This window comes from Lonchura striata, chromosome 25 (genome assembly GCF_046129695.1).
Source record: "Lonchura striata isolate bLonStr1 chromosome 25, bLonStr1.mat, whole genome shotgun sequence".
Classification (NCBI taxonomy): Eukaryota; Metazoa; Chordata; class Aves; order Passeriformes; family Estrildidae; genus Lonchura; species Lonchura striata.
This window is the reverse complement of record NC_134627.1, coordinates 3,236,311-3,256,989: the sequence shown is the minus strand read 5'-3', so window position 1 is coordinate 3,256,989 and position 20,679 is coordinate 3,236,311. Positions and strand designations below refer to the sequence as shown.

At 47.1% G+C, this 20,679-nt stretch overlaps 1 protein-coding gene across 1 annotated transcript; it reads right to left on the bottom strand.

Annotated features, from left to right (window-relative positions):
* Positions 1-623: 623 nt before the first annotated feature.
* On the bottom strand, positions 624-13,538 carry GOSR2 (golgi SNAP receptor complex member 2). Its single transcript, XM_021551509.2, has 6 exons — positions 13,456-13,538; positions 11,799-11,863; positions 9,677-9,785; positions 8,279-8,411; positions 5,399-5,539; positions 624-1,450 (listed from the first exon to the last, which is right to left on the bottom strand). Exons 1-6 carry the CDS (start codon positions 13,482-13,484, stop codon positions 1,289-1,291), a joined length of 639 nt encoding a protein of 212 aa, XP_021407184.1. The 5' UTR covers positions 13,485-13,538; the 3' UTR covers positions 624-1,288.
* Between the last annotated feature and the right edge of the window lie 7,141 nt (positions 13,539-20,679).

Below are 20,679 nucleotides of genomic sequence, written 5' to 3'. Positions count from 1 at the left end.
TGCTACACATGGGGATAGGAAAGGATCTGTGGGGTGACTGAAATGGATGATGCCTACAATGCCAGGATGGCCCCTCTATCAGACACCCCCAGGCTGCAGAGGGGGTGGTGCCAGGCTGAGACAAGGATTTCACAGCTCCAGTGTTTCACTGGGGGCAGGGAATGACCCCAAGGTGATGAGTGTGAGCCAGCACCACCCCCAGGAGGTGGCACATCTGAGTGTCCTTCACAGGACTCCACAGGTACAAAGGGGAATGCCCTTCCCAAGGGTGGGGACATCTCCATCCCAAGGCACAGACTTGAGGAAACTCTCTGACCAAGCTGATTTTTCAGTGCCAGGGCCTGTTGTGCTGATCCCACCATTCCTCTGGTGTGAAGAACTCATTCCAGCTCTGTGAATAATCCCACACCTCCAGGGAGTACAGGGGGACTCACCTCAGAAGTTCCAGCTCCAGAGCCCCAAACCCAACCAGCACCTCAGGAAATTAACACAGCTCCCCAAACCTTTGTGCTCTGGCATTAGAAATGTCAGTTTTGGAGGCTGGATTTGGCAGGAGGCCTGGGGAGATACCACAGGCCTGACGTGCATCCCAGTGGAAGCAGGAGGGAGCATGGCACTCAGCACCCCCTGGGAAGCAGCAGGGCAGAGAGAGACCAGAACACCCCTCAGAGGAGCAGAGCAGCATTTCAGTCTAAACCAGAGATCTGTGCTGGGTAATACTGTGTGTGAAGGTAACTGAGGTTATAACCGTGTTTTAAGTCTTCCCACACATCCTCCTCCTCCAAGCAAATGGAACAGCAGATGGGAGCCCTTCACTTCCCAAATCTTTTTGCAAACTCAGTCCCACAGGCTGAACTCAGGTCCATGAACACTGTGAAATTCTCTGTGCCATTCTTGCACTGTAAAATGCAGGGGTCAGGTCAGTGCTGGCCAGCACAGGAAAGACTCGCTGCATCCCAGGCTGTGCCTTTGCATCCTCCCATCCCTGTGTGCCCAAAGGGACATTCCTGCCTTGCTACAGCTGGGCACAATCTTCACTTCTGCTTCCTATTAATCAGACCATTAAACCTGCAGGCTTGAGGGGAGAGCAGTAAAGGCCAAGGGTTATTTTCACAGGGCCATTCTCAAGCACAGCATCCCCAGACACATCCATTTCCCGACGTGCCTTCCACGTGACACTGTCCAAGTGGGATTTGTAAACTCTGAAGTCCACGGGAAGGGCTCATCCAAAGCAGCACCCAGAGGAAAGTCAGTTCTGGAGACAGTCCTCTTGCAGGAGGTGAGCAGCTCATGTCAGGTACTGCACAACAAGGAACATGATGAGGCAGGTCACGGCCATGCCCCCCAGCATGAGGAACTTGTCCTGGAAGGCACGTTTCTCGATCAGCCGCATCACCGTGTTGGACAGGCCCAGCATGTTGGCAACGTCCAGGATCTTCTTGTGAGTGCCCTGAGGACAACAACACAGCAAAGACACAATCACCCTCATGCTCTGAGCCTTCCTATTCCACAGTCCAAGGGTACTTCATCATTGGTGCTGAGTGATGGATTCTAATCCATGGAACTTCTCTCAGCCAACCATCCCTACCATTCCACAGGAGGTGGCCATGGGACCCTGGAAACAACTGGGTGTTTGGACTAATTAATTCATACACATGAACAGGAATGTGGTTAAAGACAAAACAATCTGTCTGGACAGAGACAAGATAAAAAGTGTCTCAGAAAAATGCACTCCTTTGGGAGGAGTAAGAGTTCTGCTGGTCCTGTTCCAGTCACAGTCTAAAAAGACCAGCCAAGGTTTTATGTAGAGCTCCCCTTGCTAAAGTGTAGTTCATACCGACTGAACTGTAGAGTTCAGACTGAGAAGGTCCAGACACTAGGCAAAGTAAATAGCAGAAAAAAGGCAGATAAATGTGTAATTAATGCCATTCCCTGAGATCCTTCCACAGAAAAGCACAGGGTGCTGAAGGCAGGACACCTGATATTATTAGGAATATGGATCCCACCAATAGATCAGCAGCAGGGACACAACAGAAACCCTCCTGCTTTATTTCAGGGCAGTGGTTGGAGGAAACAGTATGAAATACAGGCACAGATATGTGCTCCAGGCACAGGTCAGGGTGGGATATTGCCCTGAGTGAGGAGAAGGGAGAGGACTCAGGGCTGCAGAGTCCTGGTGGCATAGGAGGTGAGAAGGACCCTTCCTGGAAAGCTGGACATGGTGACCCACCTGTGGGAGGCAGAGCACTGAGCCACAGCCAGACACTGGCCAGGACCCTCCTCACACCCAGGTGTGCACAGGGCAACTGCCAGGAGGGCCCTGCCACACCAGGGACAATGGACAGTCCTTCACGGTGACAGCTGGGCTGTCCCTGAGAGAACACCCCACTTAAGGATGCTGTAAACTGCCTTCATCTCTGAGCCAGGTCAACAGCACAGATTCCCATCACACTGCTGAATCCCATGTTTGACTTTGAAATAAAAACTTCAGCCTCTCTTCTTTAGTCCACATTATTTTTGGTCTCAAAAGAGTGAAAATGTGAAAATAGGGATTTTTTTGAGTACTAACCTGACTAAAGATCAGAAAGGCTCTCCAAGGAGAGAATTTAGACCAACTTATTAGACTCACATGCAGAAGTTTCTCAGTCCATAAAACAGAGATTTGCAATGCCAAACTACATCAGTGCCTTGTGTCAATTCAAGGCAGTTCAAGTCCCTCACTGACATCGGGTGTGTCTCTGCTAGTCCCAAGTAATCAGTTTTCTCCAGCTCCCACACCTCCTATTAACACCCTGCACACTGCTCTCAGGCTCAGCACCTCCCTGTCTCTGCAGAATCCTTTCACAGTGCTTCAGAACAAAACCAAACCTTGCTGGGAGAACAGAAACCAAATATGAAGCTTTAAAATGAAAGCAAACAATAGAAAGGAAAAACTCTTCAATTCCTGCAGTCATGGAACAGTGGAATTGTACAACTGGATCAGTTAAAGGGACAATCTAGCAATACTCATTCCATACCTGTCTATTTATACCCAATATACACAAAGTTACTGAGAATAAAGCTATTAGTGTGCAAAGGAGGGATACAAGGGTGGGGAAGGATCTGGAGGGGCCACAGGAGGAGCACTTGTTCAGCTGGAGCAGAAGAGACTGAGGCCAGACCTCCCCAGGGGCTGCAGCTCCTCCTGAGGGGCAGCTCCAATCTCTGCTCTGTGACAGGGACAGGAGCCAGGGAATGGCTGAGCTGGGCATGGGGAGGGTTGGGCTGGATATCAGGAAAATCATCTCCCTGCAGTGGGTGCTGGCACTGCCCAGGCTCCCCGGGGAATGGTCATTCCTGGAGGCTGCCAGAGCTCCAGGAGTATTTGGACAATGCTCCCAGAGATGCACAGGGTGGGTTTGTTGGGGTGTCTGCAGGGCCAGGAGCTGGACTCAACGATCCTTGGGAGGCCCTTCCAACATGGGATGTTCCATGATCACACATTAACCCATTTCTCTTTGTAAGCTGTCTCTACACCAGCTGTTTCTGCCAGATGTTCTCAGGCAGCAAAGTCTGTGTCAGTGTAAGAAAAACCGAGTTAAGGGGAAAAGGAACATGAGCAGACATCTCTTCACCCGTGAGGGAGAAACAACATGCCCCTGAACACCCAGGAACATGATGGCCCCAAAAGCACAGAGCCAGCAACTCCCTGCTGCAGGGCTGGCCCAGAGCTCACGTGCCTGGCAAAGGCTGGAGAAGAGCCAGGAGGCCCAGGGAGACCCAGCAGGACCCAGGCAGTCACTGCCAGCCAGGCAGCAAAGGCTGGTGCTGCTACAAGAAACAGCATTTCCCCATCCCTGCAGGGCACCAGGTCCTGCCAGGGCTCCTCTGTGGCACCTGTGAGCTCTCCTGTGCTGGGATGCACCTTCTTCTCAGGAACCCTCCAGAATCCATGTGCTTCATCCAGTCCCTCATGAGAGATTACCTTGGATCAGTGATTTCCCAGCTCGGAGAATCAACCCCAATTCCCTGTGTGCAGCACAGGGACACTGATGATTGGACAGTTCAGGCCAATGTGAGTAGTCACCAAAGCAGCCCAGTGCTCAACACAGCAGACAAATGTTTACAATCCTCTCAGGGATGCAGGAACTTCAAGTAGGGTGCTCTTCCCAAAAAGCATTCAGAACCCCAATCTCCTCCAGGCACTAGGAATGAGTCCTTCCAGCCTTTTCCTCATGAGCTGGCAGCAGAACCTCTCCCTCTCCCCACCACTCCTGTGGCCAGAGTGCTCAGTAACACCATTCCTCTGCAATGAACACTGAACCACCCACTAAGTTTTCTTCATGGTTTTTCTAGTAATGGGCCTAGTCTTAAAACAAATCCATGCTTACCAGGTCAGTGAACAAGTGAGCTGAACCAGAAGCTAAACCTCATCTTGGGAAGAACTCAGCTTCAAACTCTGCTTTGATTTCTCCACGTAAGATCTGTGGGTGCAGGGCCTGGTCACCAGAGTAGGGAGCAGGGAAGGAGCTGCAGCCTGCTTTGGACCTGTGCTGGTCCTGTGCAGGCTCAGAGAACACCAGGCAGCCTGGAACCCTGGGTCAGGACAGCAAAGTGCCCATGCACACCCAGCTCAGCTCCCTCAGTGCAGACCAGGCTTGCACTGCCTGCCACACCATGGAGCTGCACGTGTGACAGACCTGACCAAATCTGGAATTTATGTCATTAAAAATGCCTAAATCTGGCAAATACATCTGAAAACAAAACAGTGTCACAAAACTGAGAACAGCAGTTATCCCCATCTGAAGATGAACACAATGAGCATTTCCCTGCCTTTTTCACAAGTCCAGTTTCTCCCCACACAGTTCTTATTAAAAAGTTTTTTGTATCCTTGAGCTTTTCACTCAGAATTGACCATCACTTTCAACAGTCTACAAAATAAAAGACAAATATTTGCTATGAAGAGACATGCAGAAATGCAGCTGCTGTCAGCAGAGAAGGAGGGACTGTTGAGGTGCATTATCTTTATTACTAATCTTGATCACAAGTGCTCTACAGCAGCTTTGTGGCTGCTCTGAGTGATGCTAATCTGAACCAACATCTTCCTGCCAGCCGGTGACTGCCCGTCCTGAACCTGAACAAACAAGCAACAATCAACCAAATAAAAACAAACATAACATTCAGCACTCCAGATGCTGCCCTGCAGATGAAGGCCAGCCAGCCCCAAGAGATCTTTAAAGTACTCCTAACAGATGGTAAAATATAAAGATTTCAAGTTGTTTAAATGAAGTTTGGGCCTTTCCAGCATCCTCAGCTCAGAGCAATGTACTGAGACAATACATATATAGATTCTACTTAGCCCGATCAGCATGAACACAGAAAAATGTGGGGTCTTTCTGGTAAAAAATGATGCCCCCACCTTTAATGTGACTCTCTGGTCCCTCAGCCCCGCCAGGATGTTGGTGCCACTGCCAATAAGCTCATCCATGCCTCGGTGGGCACTCTGCAGGGATTCATTAAACTGCAAGGTTTCGTCGATCGGGATGGTGGTGTCAGAGTCCTGTGGGGAAAGCAGGGACTCGGTTACCTGCTCACTCAGAAACACAACATGCACCAGCAGCCACGGCCAGAACCCAACAGGACTGCCAGGACTGTGCTTACGCTTTTTTTTTTCATGGTGATTTTAAATAAAACATTGATATTTGAGTGAAAAGAGTAATTTAGAGAAGATACGGAGGAAGTCAAAAGGCAAAGCTGAGCAGCTGCTCAACTGTAATGAGATCTCAAGGATGAAAAGAGCAAAAGCAGAGAATTTTTATAATCTCAGTAGGAAAGGGTACTGCAGAAGAGAACATCAAAGCTAACAGAAGGTCTTTAACAAGGTGTCAAACACCAAGAGGGTGCTTAGTCATTGATCACTACAAGTGAAGGACTTGTGGAAGATTTCACACCACATTTCTGAGCAACAAAAAGCCTGAAAAAATGTTTGGAGATGACATTCTAAACATTTACAAAATAGTACAAATATCTGGCAGTAAGGCCAAACAGACATGGGCCTGGCTCCCTGAGCTCTGGCTCACTCATCACCCAAGGCCCTATTTAAAAAAAAAAAAATTAAAAATTAGTATTTTTTCATGTTTTTCCAGAAAAGATGCATTCACTCAACTAGGAACTGGGAATCTTGAACTGGAAATAACAGGGTAAAACTCTAACCTGAACTGCACAGGAGAGCAGGGATGGGATCACCCCTGTCTGCCAAAGGCCTCCAGGTCCCTGTTTCTGGACACCACTCCATCCAGAGGGGCAAGGAAATGGCTCACTACTCCCACATGGTTTAGAGCAGGAACTGGGGACTGGTAAGGGGCAAGTGTTGGGAACACTGATCACCTCCTCCAGGTGCTCAGAACAAGAACCAGCCAAAGGCAGAATTCACAGTCATGTGAATGAATGGCACTCGGTGTGCCCAGCAGCTGCAGGTGGCACACACATACAGCACAATGTGCTCTGAACATTTGGTAAAAACCCCAAATGTTCATCTGAAAATGCCACACAGGACCCAAGGTCTGGTGTTGCCCTGCCTGGGCAGGGGGTCTGCTCACTCTGGAGAAGGAAGAATCAGGGACAGAGCTCTCAGGGGCCCTGGATGAAGGGGCTGTGGCAGAACATACAAACCTGAGCCCCTGTGAACACAGCACCAAGGCTCACACAAGTTTCTGAGCAGAAGCACTTAGATTTCCATGTGAATGGCTCTTATTCCAGTTATTTAACAGCCTTCAAACCAGCAGATTTCATTTCTGTACAAAGTTTTTTTTATCCACTCTAAGGCAGCGATAAAAATAGAGAAGTAGATTTGTGACCCTCCTCGAGGAGATGGGATGGCAGCAGAGCTCTGTTTTGCTGCTTGTGATTTTCTCCAGGTACAGGAAAGGCTTTAAAGATAAATACCATTTTTAACTCTTGAATTAAGCAAATTGTTCAGAACACTGCTACAGATGTGTTCCTAAAGATGTGTTCTGGAAGTTGAAGTGATTTACTCAGACACTCAGCTGACATCTCTGATAGAATAGGGGAGTGTATGAACAGGAACTGTGGAAAACTGAAACCTAGAGAGGCTGATAAGTGATAAATAAATCATCAATTTCCTATTAAAGGACCATTTTAAAGCTACATTTTTGTAGCAAGTTAAAAAGAAATACATACTTTGTATTATTTTTTTCATCTACCATACCTCTCAACCCCTGAAGGAGAAAATAACCTATTTGCCCATGGGTTAGCATGCTGTAAGCCTGCTACTGCTCTTTAAAACTGTTCCACTCACAGTTTTTGTTTCTGAACTGCAAATTTTCCTGAAGGAAAACTTGTCCCTACTTGCAGGGAAACACCACAGTGTTTAAAAACAACAAATTGCAGCATTTCAAGCCTTGTTTATAATTTTGAAATAGCTAACAAAATACCAGATGTTATCTTTATGGCAGGCTTTGAAAAATGCATTAAACTGCCCAAATTTCAGTTAATTAGGATTGCTCACTTTCTTTCTTTCTTGTCCTGACAATGACTGACAAAATGTTAGGTGAGATGCCTTTAACAAAGAAGGGAAATAAAGAGGGAAATTAAACAAAAATGTAAAAATAGTATTAAAAAGCCAAAAAAATAAAAACCAAACCAAACAAAAAACATAACAAAAAAACTCAAACAAAATAAAAAAAAAAAAAACACACCCAAAAAAACCCCAAGACTAACTTTTCAGTGGCAGAAAAGTGAAATCTGAAAGCAAGCCTACGTTATTCAGAGCAAAATTCCTCCTGCAATTTGCACTGGACGGACTTCCCAATGGAGGAGCTAACAAGAGCAAGTGAAACACATTCATGTTATTAGGAACTTTTGACTCATTTTTAGGCATAAACACAAGGGCTTTGTCCCAGGTGTGTGATTTCTGTTTGGCTGCACTGAAGTTTGCTGACACCTGCTGCTGGGGTGTGTATAAGTCAGGCTTTTTACAGATCTCAGGATCTGGTAGACATTTGACACAAATCCAAGTGAAATGGACACTTTGGTACCTACCTCACTGACCCTTTGGATTGCACTGAATAAAAGAGGAGCATTCTGGAGCCTTTTCCTGTTATCTTAAGAGCCCATCTTTTCCTCAAGGGAGCGGTACTTTCTCCCGACATATTTTGATTCCTCTCTACCTTTACTCACACTCTCAGCAGCTTCCAAGAGTCCTGTTTACACGCTGCCTGCCTCCCCCCTGCTGGAATTGAGCTGCTGGAGCACAGGGAGCCCCAGCAGGGATATTTACGTTGGTGGTGAAGGTGCGGGCCAGCAGCTCCTCGCGCTGCCGCTCCTGCTGCTCCCGCAGGTACCGGCGGTGCTGGAAGTTCCTCAGGGCTGTCTGCAGGTGCTGCACATCGTATTTCAGCTGGTCCACTCTCCTGCAAAGAGCAGCACAAAAACACTCTGCTTTTCTGTGCTTTTTGTTCCAGCAAAAGAGCACTGCAAATTAACAGCAATGAATAACAAGGAACGATGGGCTCTACTTCACTACAAGATGCAAGACATCCAATGCTAGGCTGAAATTCCACACCTACAACCTCCCTGTCTCAATTTTCTACTACACAAGTGATTATTCACTTTAATCAATTATTTAGCCTTCAGGCTAATGACAGAATGTGAAGCAGAACTCCTGAGCTGTCTTGGACATTCTATCCCATGGATTTTCTCTTCAGGTGTTATGTAACTGTATCCATTACTCATTTAACACAGATTTGGGAAGATGGTAGCATTTGTACAGGTTCTATTTTCTGACCCTCCCCTTTCACATTAAAGATTATGCTTTCCAGTTTCTTTAATTAGCAAAATGTTCTGAACTTTGAGGTTTTATTAAAAAGAGCTCAAAAGTCACTGGGTAATACAGGAGACAGCTCTGACATCTCTACTGGGCTGAAACAAATCATGTCCAGAACTCCACTGATTAAATGATTGATAAAATTTAATGTTTGATCACCAGACTATCCTGGTCTAGTAGAAGGTGTCCCTGCCCATGGAGGGGCTGGAACCCATCTTTAAGGCCCCTTCCAAACGAAACTATTCCAGGATTCTATAAAGAAATCAATGACTATTTCAGATACTGGCCTCTTTCTTTAATACAGGTGACATGAAATCCACCCCTACTATTTACAAGTACTTTTTTGGACTAAACATTAATAACTGAGTCACAGAATTAATTAAGAGCAGCAAGTCCTAATGTCTGTGGTCCAACCTCTTGCTCAAACTATTGCTCACTTTAGAAACCTCTTTATTTCAGTCAACAACATCTTAGAAAATGGCCCAGAGAAAATGACACCAAATGAAGAAATTTTACTCTCTACCACCAAAATGCCATTAAAACCAAGTATCAGAGAGAGCATCCAGAGATGTTCTGCTCATCTGAGAACAAAGCATGAATCCAGCTGCATCACCAGTCTGGACCTGATGATCTTTGAGGCCTTTTCCAGCTTTAATGATTCTCATGAGCCTGGGGTTGAATGCAGGAAAGTGATTTTGCCTCTGTGCCTCAATTTTGCTACTGTATTGCACAGAAATCAGTTATACAAAGTATAAAGATTTCACACAAATCAAAAGGCAAAGGGTTTCAGTAAATTTAATTAAACTAATTACAAGACTACCCTGCACAATCACAGCAAAGCAGTGAACTCACAGTTTGGCACTCTGCCTCTTGTTGGGAGGTTCTTTGCTGGACAGGATTTCCAGACGTTCCAAGTTGCTGAATATGTTGTCTATTCTTGCCTGAATCTCATTTTCTACCACTGCAAGGAAATAAAAACAGGATTTGACTTGAATTAGACAACTGCAATCTGATGAAGGCAAACACTCAAAAGCATTCAAAGGAATATGCAAAACCTGGCAGATGCAAATCTTTACTGGATGAAAATAATCAGGTAACTGAGAATTATAAATACAATGAAATGTCACTTCTTTAGGTCAGTGATTTGACACTCTCACCTTTCCCTCCTCCTCTGAGAAGGCAGCTAGGAAAGCCCCTGCTCGTTCCAGACATCTGAGCCTCTTTTCCCATCAGCTCCATGAATTAGGATTTCAAACCCACACATTCCCCCTGCAGCCCCTTCCTGCTCCCTCAGTAGGATTTGCTGTCACAGGAACAAGAAGCATCATCAACCACCTGCCAAGTACTCCACACACCAGGACTTCCCAGAAAACCACTTCCCAGGAACACCCAGAGAAGCAAAGAGCACACACGACCTCGTCTTTGCCCCTGGAGCTCACATAGCAAAAGAGTGACTGGCTCACATCCAGAGACAAATGACTGAAATTGTCCTGATGCAGCTCTCCATCATTTCCTGCAGCTGAATCCAACACAGCAGAGCTAACAGTTACAGAAACTTGTCAGACCAAACTACACCACTAGACATTTTCTGAGCAAGAAGGGACTATTTGCTCCAAGTTGGAAAAGTTTGATTTCCTGGCCCCTATTCCTCCTCTTCAACCATGGATAATCCTATTTTCCATAAATTCTGAAATACACACTAGTAACTTTATATAGAGAGATATAGATACATATGTTTATTCATTTATGTTAACTGATGAACCAACTGTAAACTATGGAAACTACACAATGCTATCTCTTGAAATGGTCTCAAGCAATAGAAGCAAAATGGCAAATTATACTAATTTTCAGGGCTTTCAAAATCACCCCCAGTGAACAGCTGCCTGGGAAGTCTGGCATTGTAGGAGTAATACAGCCACCACAAAAACCACAACCAGAATTAGTAAGTTACTATTTTGCGATAAGAAGTTTATCACAGCCCTTCCTAGAGCCCAGTCATGTTTCACAAATAAGTTTAAGGTAAGAGAAGTCAGGGAGCATGTGCAGAAATACATCCAGTCAATGCAGTGTCCTTTCACCTCAGAAGTTCCTGATTAAACCCATTAGTAGTGACTCATGCAAGAATTAAGGGTTCAAACATAGGTCCCAAATACATGTGCCAATTCTACACTGGGGTAAAAAGTCCTGCCACACATATCAGAGCATCTCATTATTACAGTCACTTATGAGCACAGGGTTATAGTCCAAATTTACTGAGGCAACTTCACACCCAATGGTTCTACACACTTCCTACAAGGTGGAATCACAGGTTCTGACTCTAATGTAGCACCAATGTCAGGAGCATCCTGCTGAAGTTCCCGCACACAAAATCACAGCACCTTCCCCAAAAGTGCACTGGGCATCTTTAGGGGAAAGCTGCCAGTTGGTGGATGCTGAGGGAATAACACCACAGCAGGGCAGGCTCAGACACATCTCAGCTTTCTCAGCTTCTCACAAACCAACCCAGAGATGCTCTCAGTCTGCAGCTCTTGAACACCACACCAAGGTGTTCATTAATTCCAGGTGTTCAAAAACCTCCACGAGTGCATCACTGTGGGGGCTTTGATCTGTTTGTGCTGAAGGCCTGCACAGACACCCTGACCATGAGTTCCAAAATCTAACAGCACCAAAACTCTGGCATTCTACCACAACAGTAAAGAAGTATCCACAGCAAGCACTCTGTGGCAGTTAAAGGATTATAACAGGAAGATGAAACAAATTCTTGTCCTGTCTTTTTTGGTCTGAGCTCATACAAACACCACCTTATTGAAGTTAAACAGCAACACAATTTCAATGCATTCTGAATTGGTGACGTGTCTCAGCAGCTGATCACAATGGCTTAGGAGCTAAATTTGTTCCAATAATGACTGTAAATTTAATGAGAAGGCATACAAGGTTAAAGATGCAAACTAAATCAACCTCCCTCATTACTTACAGTGCACTGACTCTTTGTCTGAAGTTTCCAGGTGCCCCATGTAAGACTGGACCTCATGGACCTGCCTATCAGGACATAAAAACAAAATGAACAGAGAAGTCAGGTAACAGACACGAAATCATTCCTCAGCACCTCACTTTTCTGCTTCTTTTACTGAAATGCACTTTTTAGAAGAGCACAGGAATCAGCAACACAGTGTCAGAGCAGACAGCCCATCCCTGACCACCAGCTCCTCAGCAGGAAGCAAGCTATGCTCTCACCTCATGTGCACCTACAAAGTAACTTCATTTAAAAACAGAAATCAAGGTGAAGGTTATGAAAAGCACAGAACAGCTTTTCTACAAAAAACAGCTGTTCAGCTTGGTCTGGAGATGACAGTGGGCATGATTTTCATGGTGTCACAACATGTGAATTCACAGGCATCAACTGAAATGAAAAGCTTGTAAATATAAGAAAAAACTACTTGCTGGACAAGCAGTGGCATAAGAAAACAAAACAAAAAAAAAGTATTGATGGTTGTTAAATTCTTCTGGAACTAGTTGGGCTTTAGGGTCTCTTCCAGCCTGAACCATTCAATGATCACAAAATAAGGCACTACAGAAATGGGAACAGGAGAACATCAGTCCCCATATCCATAACAGCTGCTGTGACATTCCTGCATTTCCAGATCTCCAGCAGGATGTCCTGCTCTTCCCTACAGGGTCACTCTATTATTATTCAGTGACAGAGAAACAACAATCCAACATAAGATCCAACTGAAGTCTCTTACCACCCCACCACCCTTAACAGAGCTCCACAAAGATGCAAATTACCATGGAAATTTGGAATATTGACTTAGCTGTGTCCTTTGGCCCCTTTCCCATGAGTTATTCCACATGGATTTCCAGAAGAACCGCAAGAATTTTTGCCTTATTTTGCAATTCCCACACCATTCCCCCCTCTCCAGACCGGTATAATCTGTGAGATGTGGGATTTATCCTCAAGGAGCCACACGCCTCCAGAGGTGGTTTCAACTGTGGCAGACCCCTCACAGCTGCAAAAATCCTTATAAACGGGCGTGCTTTAATAAAGCAGGAATCACCGTTCCCGGTGCCCCGGGCCGGCCGAGCCCTGGGGCTGACGTGGCACACGCGGTTCGGGGTTCTGCTCCCTCCGGGACGGGGTTTTGTGGGGAAATACTTTCCAAGGGCGCTGAGATCTGTGGGTGTCGGCCCTGGGCTCCCACACACCCGGCCCGAGCTCCTCACACGCGGTTTGAGGCGCTGCCGCCGATCCTTCAGACATGGCAGGTTTGATGGGACAGCCCTCACAAATCTCTCGGTCCTTCACACACCCCGCAATCCCTCACATTCCCCTCAGCCCCTCACAAATCCCTCCATCTCTCACACCCCTCAATCCCTCACATTCCCCTCAGCCCCTCACAAATCCCTCCATCTCTCACACCCCTCAATCCCTCACACCTCTCAGTCCCTCACAAATCCCTCAATCTCACACCCCTCAGTCTCTCACAAATCCCTCAATCTCTCACACCCCTCAATCCCTCACACCCCTCAGTCCCTCACAAATCCCTCAATCTCTCACACCCCTCAATCCCTCACACTCCCCTCAATCCCTCACACTCCTCTCAGTCCTTCACCCCCCTCAGTCCCTCACGCACTTGTTGGTTTGCTGGTACAGCCCCTCCATCCCGCACCGGCTCGGCTCCGCACACGTCACCTCCCGCCACTTCCGGCCCCGCCACCGCCTCCCGCCGCTTCCGCTTCCGCTTCCGCCTGCCCCGGGCCGCCCTGCGCCCCGCGGGCCGCCAGGGGGCGCTGCAGGACCGGCGTGGCGCGCGCGGGGCGGGGCCGTGAGGGGCCGGGAGGAACCGGGAGAGCCCTGAGGGGCCGGTTGCGGGCGGCCCTTCCCACACGATCCGTGGGTGGCTGCCTCCGTCCGCAGCGTCGGGAGCAGCGGCTGCAGCCTCCCGGTCAGCTGCGAGAGCCGCCTGGGGTCGGGGAACTGCATCCCCCGCACCGGAGCATGGAGTGGATTCGTGCCCCTGTCCCCTGCCGTGGCAGGGACACCTTCCACTGTCCCAGGCTGCTCCTAGCCCTGTCCAGCCTGGCCATGGACGCTCCCAGGGATCCAGGGGCACCACAGCTGCTCTGGGCACCCTGTGCCAGGGCCTGCCCACCCTCAAAGGGAACAATTCCTGCCCAATATCCCATCCATCCCTGCCCTCTGGTAGTGTGAAGCCCTTCCCTGTGTCCTGTTCCTCCATCCCGTGTCCCCAGTGCCTCTTCAGCTCTCCAGGCCCCGGAAGGGGCTCTGAGCTCTCCCTGGATTCTTCTCCAGGTGAACACCCCGAGGTCTCCCACCGTGGTTCCATGCAGAGGGGCTCAGCCCTGGAGCAGCTCCAGGGCCTCCTCCCCTGAGCAGCTCCACACCCTCCTGATGCCGAGGGCACAGCTCTGCAGGTGGGACCTCCCGAGGTCACCTCTGGGAATCCAGTGACCAACACACCTGGAGATGCAGATACTGAGCTGATACCTCCCTCCTCACAGGATGAATCCTACCTCCAGGTATCCCTTCTAAAACAGTTCTTTCTGCTCTTTCACCATTGTTACACCTGTCCTGCACTGTGTCTTGCTGTCCTGTTCAGTGTTTCTTTGCCAGGGAACTGCCTGCACTTCACAGGTTTGTTCCCACATGGTCAAGGTCAGTTTAGGGTGTCCATCCTGCAAAGAGGTTTGCTTTCTTAATAATCCTGGTTTTTCTCCATACTTAGAGATACACTAAATTCTCTCCTGTGGGATGTTACCCATTCATAGGGGAACTGCAGGTTCCTGCCCTATCTGACAGAGCTTTTCCCTGGGGCTGCATGAGAGACTGCTTTTTAGTTTATTCTTCATTGTTTGGACCAGATAATCCACTACAGTTGAAGCCACAACTCTTCCTTGTATGTACTGGGCTACTACACCTTATATCTTTGTGGTCAGAGTCTGCTGAGCCACCTGAATTCCTGTCAACTTTTACTTCATGGGAAAAGCAAGGAGATGAATGATTAAAAAAACCAACGTGGTGGGAAGGTATAGCCCAGTTAGGGCAGCAGCATATCAGACGCACAGCTACAAACACTGATCAAAAAGCTCCAATTAGGACCATAACTCTGTCTTGTCACTGTGGTTTAATGGAAAATAGTTCTTGTCAACAAATGTAACTTCATGCCAATAAGAGTTTGATTGGGAAAAACTGGGAAAGGCTTGTATTCTGTAAAGCATTCAACTCTATACCACAAGATCAGCTGAATTTGAAAAGTCAGTTTTCAATTGAAAAGTCTGTAGCCTCTGTCCTCATGGTCCAGACAAACACTCAGCTCTCTCCTTCTCCACTGTTTCTTCCCTCTAATAAATATTGTCATTTTATACTTGTTCCTCAGGCTTTGAATTCCCCTGATATTGAGCTGATTCTGCCTTTTTCTGGGTTTGTGCTGCCTGTCCCACCTGTGATGTGAGGTAAACCTGCTTTATCAACAAGAATTGTCTTAAACTGAGTCCATCCAGATAAAATGCTCTAATACTATGGAATAAAATACACTGATTTAAGTCCTAAACTTCCTTCAACACTCGCAGCCTTGTCCTGCATTTGACTTAGGCAAAACCAAAATAACTGTACAGCAAAATTCAGGCTATTGAAGGATGACAAATGATGGAGGAAAAGTGAGAAAATATTTTCAGAGGTGGGGAAGTTAAAGGCAGACACCTCCTGATGTGAGACTGGGCAAATTGGGAAACCAGTGTTGGGTTCTTTCTGTTGTTGCTCATTTGCAGTTCAGGGTGAGCACCTGAAGAATGCAGCCTTGTCACAGGAGAACACATCCCTGAGCACCACACAGATATAAAAGAGGGAAACAACAACACATCTTTAATTAATGAGAGATTCTGTCCCTGTGGGTCCATCTCTTGTGTCTCAGATGATGCATCAAACTTAGTCTTCCCTGCCCTGCCATGCAGCCAGCCAGGCCTCTGGCAAGAGATTATCCCCTGGATGTCAAACAGCAACTCAAGCCCCAGAAATCACATCAGCCCAAGGATAAACAGCATATCAACAAAACCATTAACTGCAGCAGTAACAAACACATTCACTCCTTTGCTCTCCCTTCCCTGGGCCATTAGACCCCATTTTCAAACACTTCTGGAAATAGGTTGAATGGAAATAGACTCTGGGATTCCCTCCTGGCCAAGGCTGTGAGAGGTATCACAGGAGCCTTGATGAAATGGCAAGCACTGAAAATACAAGAACAGATTTCTGTTCTTTTGTGAAGAAATTGATTTTTGCCAGAAACAACATGCTGCAACCCAGCGTCTGTTCTTGTTAGACTTCAAGTCCTTCCAGGAGGAGTTCTTCAGCAAATTGGCTCATTTAGACACAACAGCCAGGAGCATGGAGAGGAAAAAAGGGTTTTGTTCAAGGAAAGCCTCTGTATTGTAAACAGGATAAAAGGGGATGGAGAGAGTCACTTATCACTGTCTCTCATGTCCCCAGGTCATTCCTGCGTAGCATCTACTGGAGAAAAAGGATTTTATATTCCCTGCTCTCCCAGAACCCCAACTGGGGGATTTTCTCTATCACATAATCTGCAGACCCTGTGTGCATTAGCAGCTTTCCAACCCCATTGCTGTTGCCATTGCTCTCCTCTGCCTTGTGCAGCCTGGCAGCACCCAAGGGAGAGCTGGATCCTCACACAGTCTCCTTTGCTCTGCCTGCACCAGCCCATGTCCCACTCACAGCCATGGCACTTGGGGTTCTCCCCAAAAACACTGCTGCTCTGTTTAGTATCAGACCCCAATAATGCATCACTCCCTGCTTCTCTGAGCGTGATCCCATGAGGCACAGAAACTCTCTGCCCCCCTCTCTCTTTCTCTTCCCCCTCCCTCTCGTTTTGGGACACTCTTTGCATGCTTTGCTGATACAAATAACTGCGACTTTCAAAACAAAGGAGTGCCGAACCCCAGGGCATTCCGCCCGGGAGAGACGTGTGGATGAGTGCTTGATGGAGACTGCTGTGAGTCCAGCTGCAGGCCATGGGCTGCATGTCCCAGCTCTGACAGGCTCCCGGACACAAGGCAGACCTCACAGCACGCCTCTCAGCACTTCCAGCCTGGGGAAGGGGGCAAAACGAGAAGGGGAGACATGACAAGAATGTTGGAGACTCATCTATCAAATTTCTCGGGCTCTTGGGTGATGTGCTGGACCCAGGTCTCCCTGAGCAAGGAGCTTTTTAAAGACGCACTGCACCTTCCTGCTCATCTTCCCAAATTAAGAATGTTTCTGCACAACTGTCACAGTCAGTTTTGAGACTGATCTGTGGCTGTGAGAGTCACAAATGCTCAGACCATCATTCCCTTCTGCATAAATATCCCAGGGAAATGGATATGGAAAGGATGGGGAAGGCCAGACCAAGGGAAGGAGACAAGGAACATCTCTGCTGTTTCACTCCCTCCCTTCCTTCTGAAATGAGGCAGGGAAATATGGCAGGAATAGGAATAAAAACAAAATATACCCAGTGGTGAGGAGCACTGCAGCATCTCCCAGCCTGAAGGATCTTTGAGACGCAAATGGCTTTGAGGTTTGGAGAATCCTGGGCAAGTGTATTTTCCTCATGCTTTCATCTTTCCCTGGTGGTGGCCACACGGGGCTGCTGGAGGTGAAATACTGACCTTGATGGATTTTTGGTGCAGGCACTGCATGGCTGTGTTAGTAGCTCCATGCCTCCACTGCACTATAAATGTTATATTATCATAATAATGATTATACACAACTCAGTTCTTCATGTAGGACTGAATTCCTCATGCCTTTTCCCTGCTGATCCTGCCTGTTTGACCTTATTAATGAAATTCAGGAAACGGGAGCAAAGAGCCTCTTCCAACAGAGCCAAGGAGGCAGAAGGGGAAAGAAATTACATTGCCTTCCCCAGACAGTGCACAAATTAAATTCTAATAATCCTGCCACTACACCTTCCTTTTGCCCAGCATCAGGAACCTGTTAGGAACCTCAGCTGCCTTCAGCTGAAATGGCATCCCCCCTCAATTCCAAATCCCACAGAAATCTCTGAGTTTTGGCCTTAAAAGCTCTGGCTTTGAAAATCATTTAAATTTATTTACTGGGCAACCCTGTTTAATAATACATAATAAATTTATTATGGCAGAGTCTGTCTGGGCACTATTAACCCTGAAGTGGATGTGCATAATGTAACACTTACATAGGAAAATCTTAAAATCTGTGAGCAATACCACGTACCATTATCCTGATTTTTCCAGGGGTCAGTTCCCTGACAGTCAAATCTCTCTGAAATGTGTCAGGTTAAGAATTCCATTGAAATTAGACAACATCATCAGCTGCTTTGAGAAATTTTAGGAGCAGATCTTTTATGTTCTCTTTCCCACTGAATAAGCAGCCATTTCCTGGGTCTAATTTTGGCAAACCAATCCGGATAACTGAAGTTTATTAGCTTAATAGGTTAATGCTGAACTGTTTCCCAAGTCAAATCTGGATGTCAATCTGCCTCATACTCACATTTTGTCAATATGGGGGATCTTAAAATGAAAACAAAAACCCAAAAACCCAAAATTGTTTTCATCTGCGCTTCATCCACGGGGTAATCCAGGCATGCGGAGCCGGCCCTGCCGGGTCCCTCTCCCCGTGTCTCCCCGCTGGCTGGGATGCTGCAGGGGCTGTGCTCTGTTTGTTGTTAAAGCAGCCTGACACAAAGAGGCCCCGGGAGCTGCATGCACCCACAGGATGGATGTCGACTCCTGTCAATCCAGCCCAAGTCCCCCAAGAGGGAAAATGGGATTGTCTGCAGCAGTGGGGGATAGAGCTTTCTCAAGCATGTCATAGAGGAATTTTCCTGAAACCTTCCCCAGTAATCTGAGCAAAATCTTCCCAAGGCTCTTGTGTTAATGGAGACCAGGAAAAAGTGTGAGGACAGAATGGAGGCATCAAAGATGGAATTCACCATTCAGTCCTGCCTGGCAGCTCTTGTGCTAGTCACAGAATCATGGAATCCCAGGATGGTTTGGGTGGGAGGGAACCTTAAAGCCCATCCAGTGCCACCCCCTGCCATGGGCATGGACACCTTCCACTGTCCCAGGTTGCTCCAAGCCCTGTCCAACTTGACTTTGGACACTTCTAGGGATGGGGCAGCCACAGCTTCTCCAGGTAGCTGCTGTAGGTCCATAGTTGCTCAGTGCAACCTGGTGTTGCTCAGTGTAACCACAGCAGGGTGGTGCTTTCCAGGCCATTTCCCAAGGCCCAGGTATGTCAGGTGCTCTGTGAGAGGGGTCCCAGGAGTTTCTGATGGCTCAGGAAGCTCTGGACTGTAGTGACACTCAGGAATGCAGAGCACAGTTGAAGATAGGGATCCCTTTGGAGTGGATCTCTTTACCAAGTTTGCACACAGTACCCAACACACCCCACTGAAGAGAAGATCCTGCTCTAGCGCTGACTCGCCTGATGCTCTTACAAACCTTTTCCTCAGGAATTTAATTTTACCATCTTCTCACAAGACAGTTTTGATACTGTGGGTAACATGAAACATATTTCCTTGGGGCTGGAAAACACCTGCCAAGGGATTTAGAGGCAGATTGTGTCTCAGGAGCTTTTATATTCCCTGAGATTGAGGCTCCCATCAGAGGCTGAGGTTTGCTGTGGTTTGGCTCAGCCTCCTTGGCAGCAGGGCTGCCCTAGGCACTGCTGCCACAGCTGGAGCTGCACATGTCCCCTGGGCCATGAGGTCACCCCTTGGTGCGGTGGCATTTCCCCACCTGCCAGGCCAGGACATCTGCAGGGACAGGGACGGTGCCACAGGGGGGGCTGGGAGTCTGCCTGTGTTGCAGATCTTATCTGCAGTGATTAGCTGGCCCCGCTGTACTGCTCCTGCTATCCTGAGCCATCTGTCAATTTGCTGCTTCTATTTCAAATTCAGAGAAGGGCTTGTTTTCCCTACAGTTTATCTGCTTTTTCTGACTAGACTAAATAGTCTAATCACAAAAAAATCTACCTCCAGCAGCCAGCCTTGCACCTCTTACCTCACATTTCAGACTCCTCCCAGGTCCAGTTGCATTTCCCACTCCAGTTACTGATTCCACTGGCAGCAGGGTTTTATCTGCCCCACTAAAAGGCAGATGGGTTTAACACCAAATGAAATCTGCAAAATTAAATCTACTACTCTTCCCTGTTTTAATGAAAAAAAATTTCATAGCTTCTTCAAGTTTGCTAACACTGTCCCACTACCCTAAGCATGATGGTGCAGCACTGGGGACATGACAGCTGGCACAAGAGCTCCACAATTTATTTCTCTCTCCAAGTATCTTGGATTATCCCACAATAATAGTCCCTGATAAACCAATGTGTCCTGAGCCTACTCAGGAGTGCTCGCCTCCCTTTTCACACTGCCCACAGCCAGGGCAGCTCCATTGACAACAAATGAAGAGCACTGACGTGCATCCTGAAGAGACTGATTTTTTTATAATTTTTAACATAGTTCTTATAGTTTTTTCTTCTTATTTTCGGAAAGGTATCTGAAATTCAAAAACACTCTGTTGGCCACATCCACCACTGAATTGGCTGAATTGGCTATAGCTCACTATCCTTGTCGATCTGAATTTTGCAAGATAAAGTTTTAACCCCTGCTGGATGGTTTGATGAATTATAAAAAATATGTAATATTATAAATTGATATGCTATAATTGCATTACTGTACAATATTATAAATGTGTGTTGGTAACAAGCACTCACAGCTTATCCCTACCTGTCCAGTCACAGATTTTTCTGCATCACTTCCTTGCAGCCTCCAAACGAAGTAAGTTCTTTGTTCACAGCAAATTATGCAAAATCA

Coding starts and splice junctions, on each gene's coding strand:
- GOSR2 (XM_021551509.2), bottom strand. CDS start 13,484: ATGGAGGGGCTGTACCAGCAAACCAACAA. Junction 5,540..8,278: donor CCCGCACCTTCACCACCAAC/GTAAATATCCCT, acceptor CTTTCCCCACAG/GACTCTGACACCACCATCCC. Junction 1,451..5,398: donor ACCAGAGAGTCACATTAAAG/GTGGGGGCATCA, acceptor TGTTGTCCTCAG/GGCACTCACAAGAAGATCCT.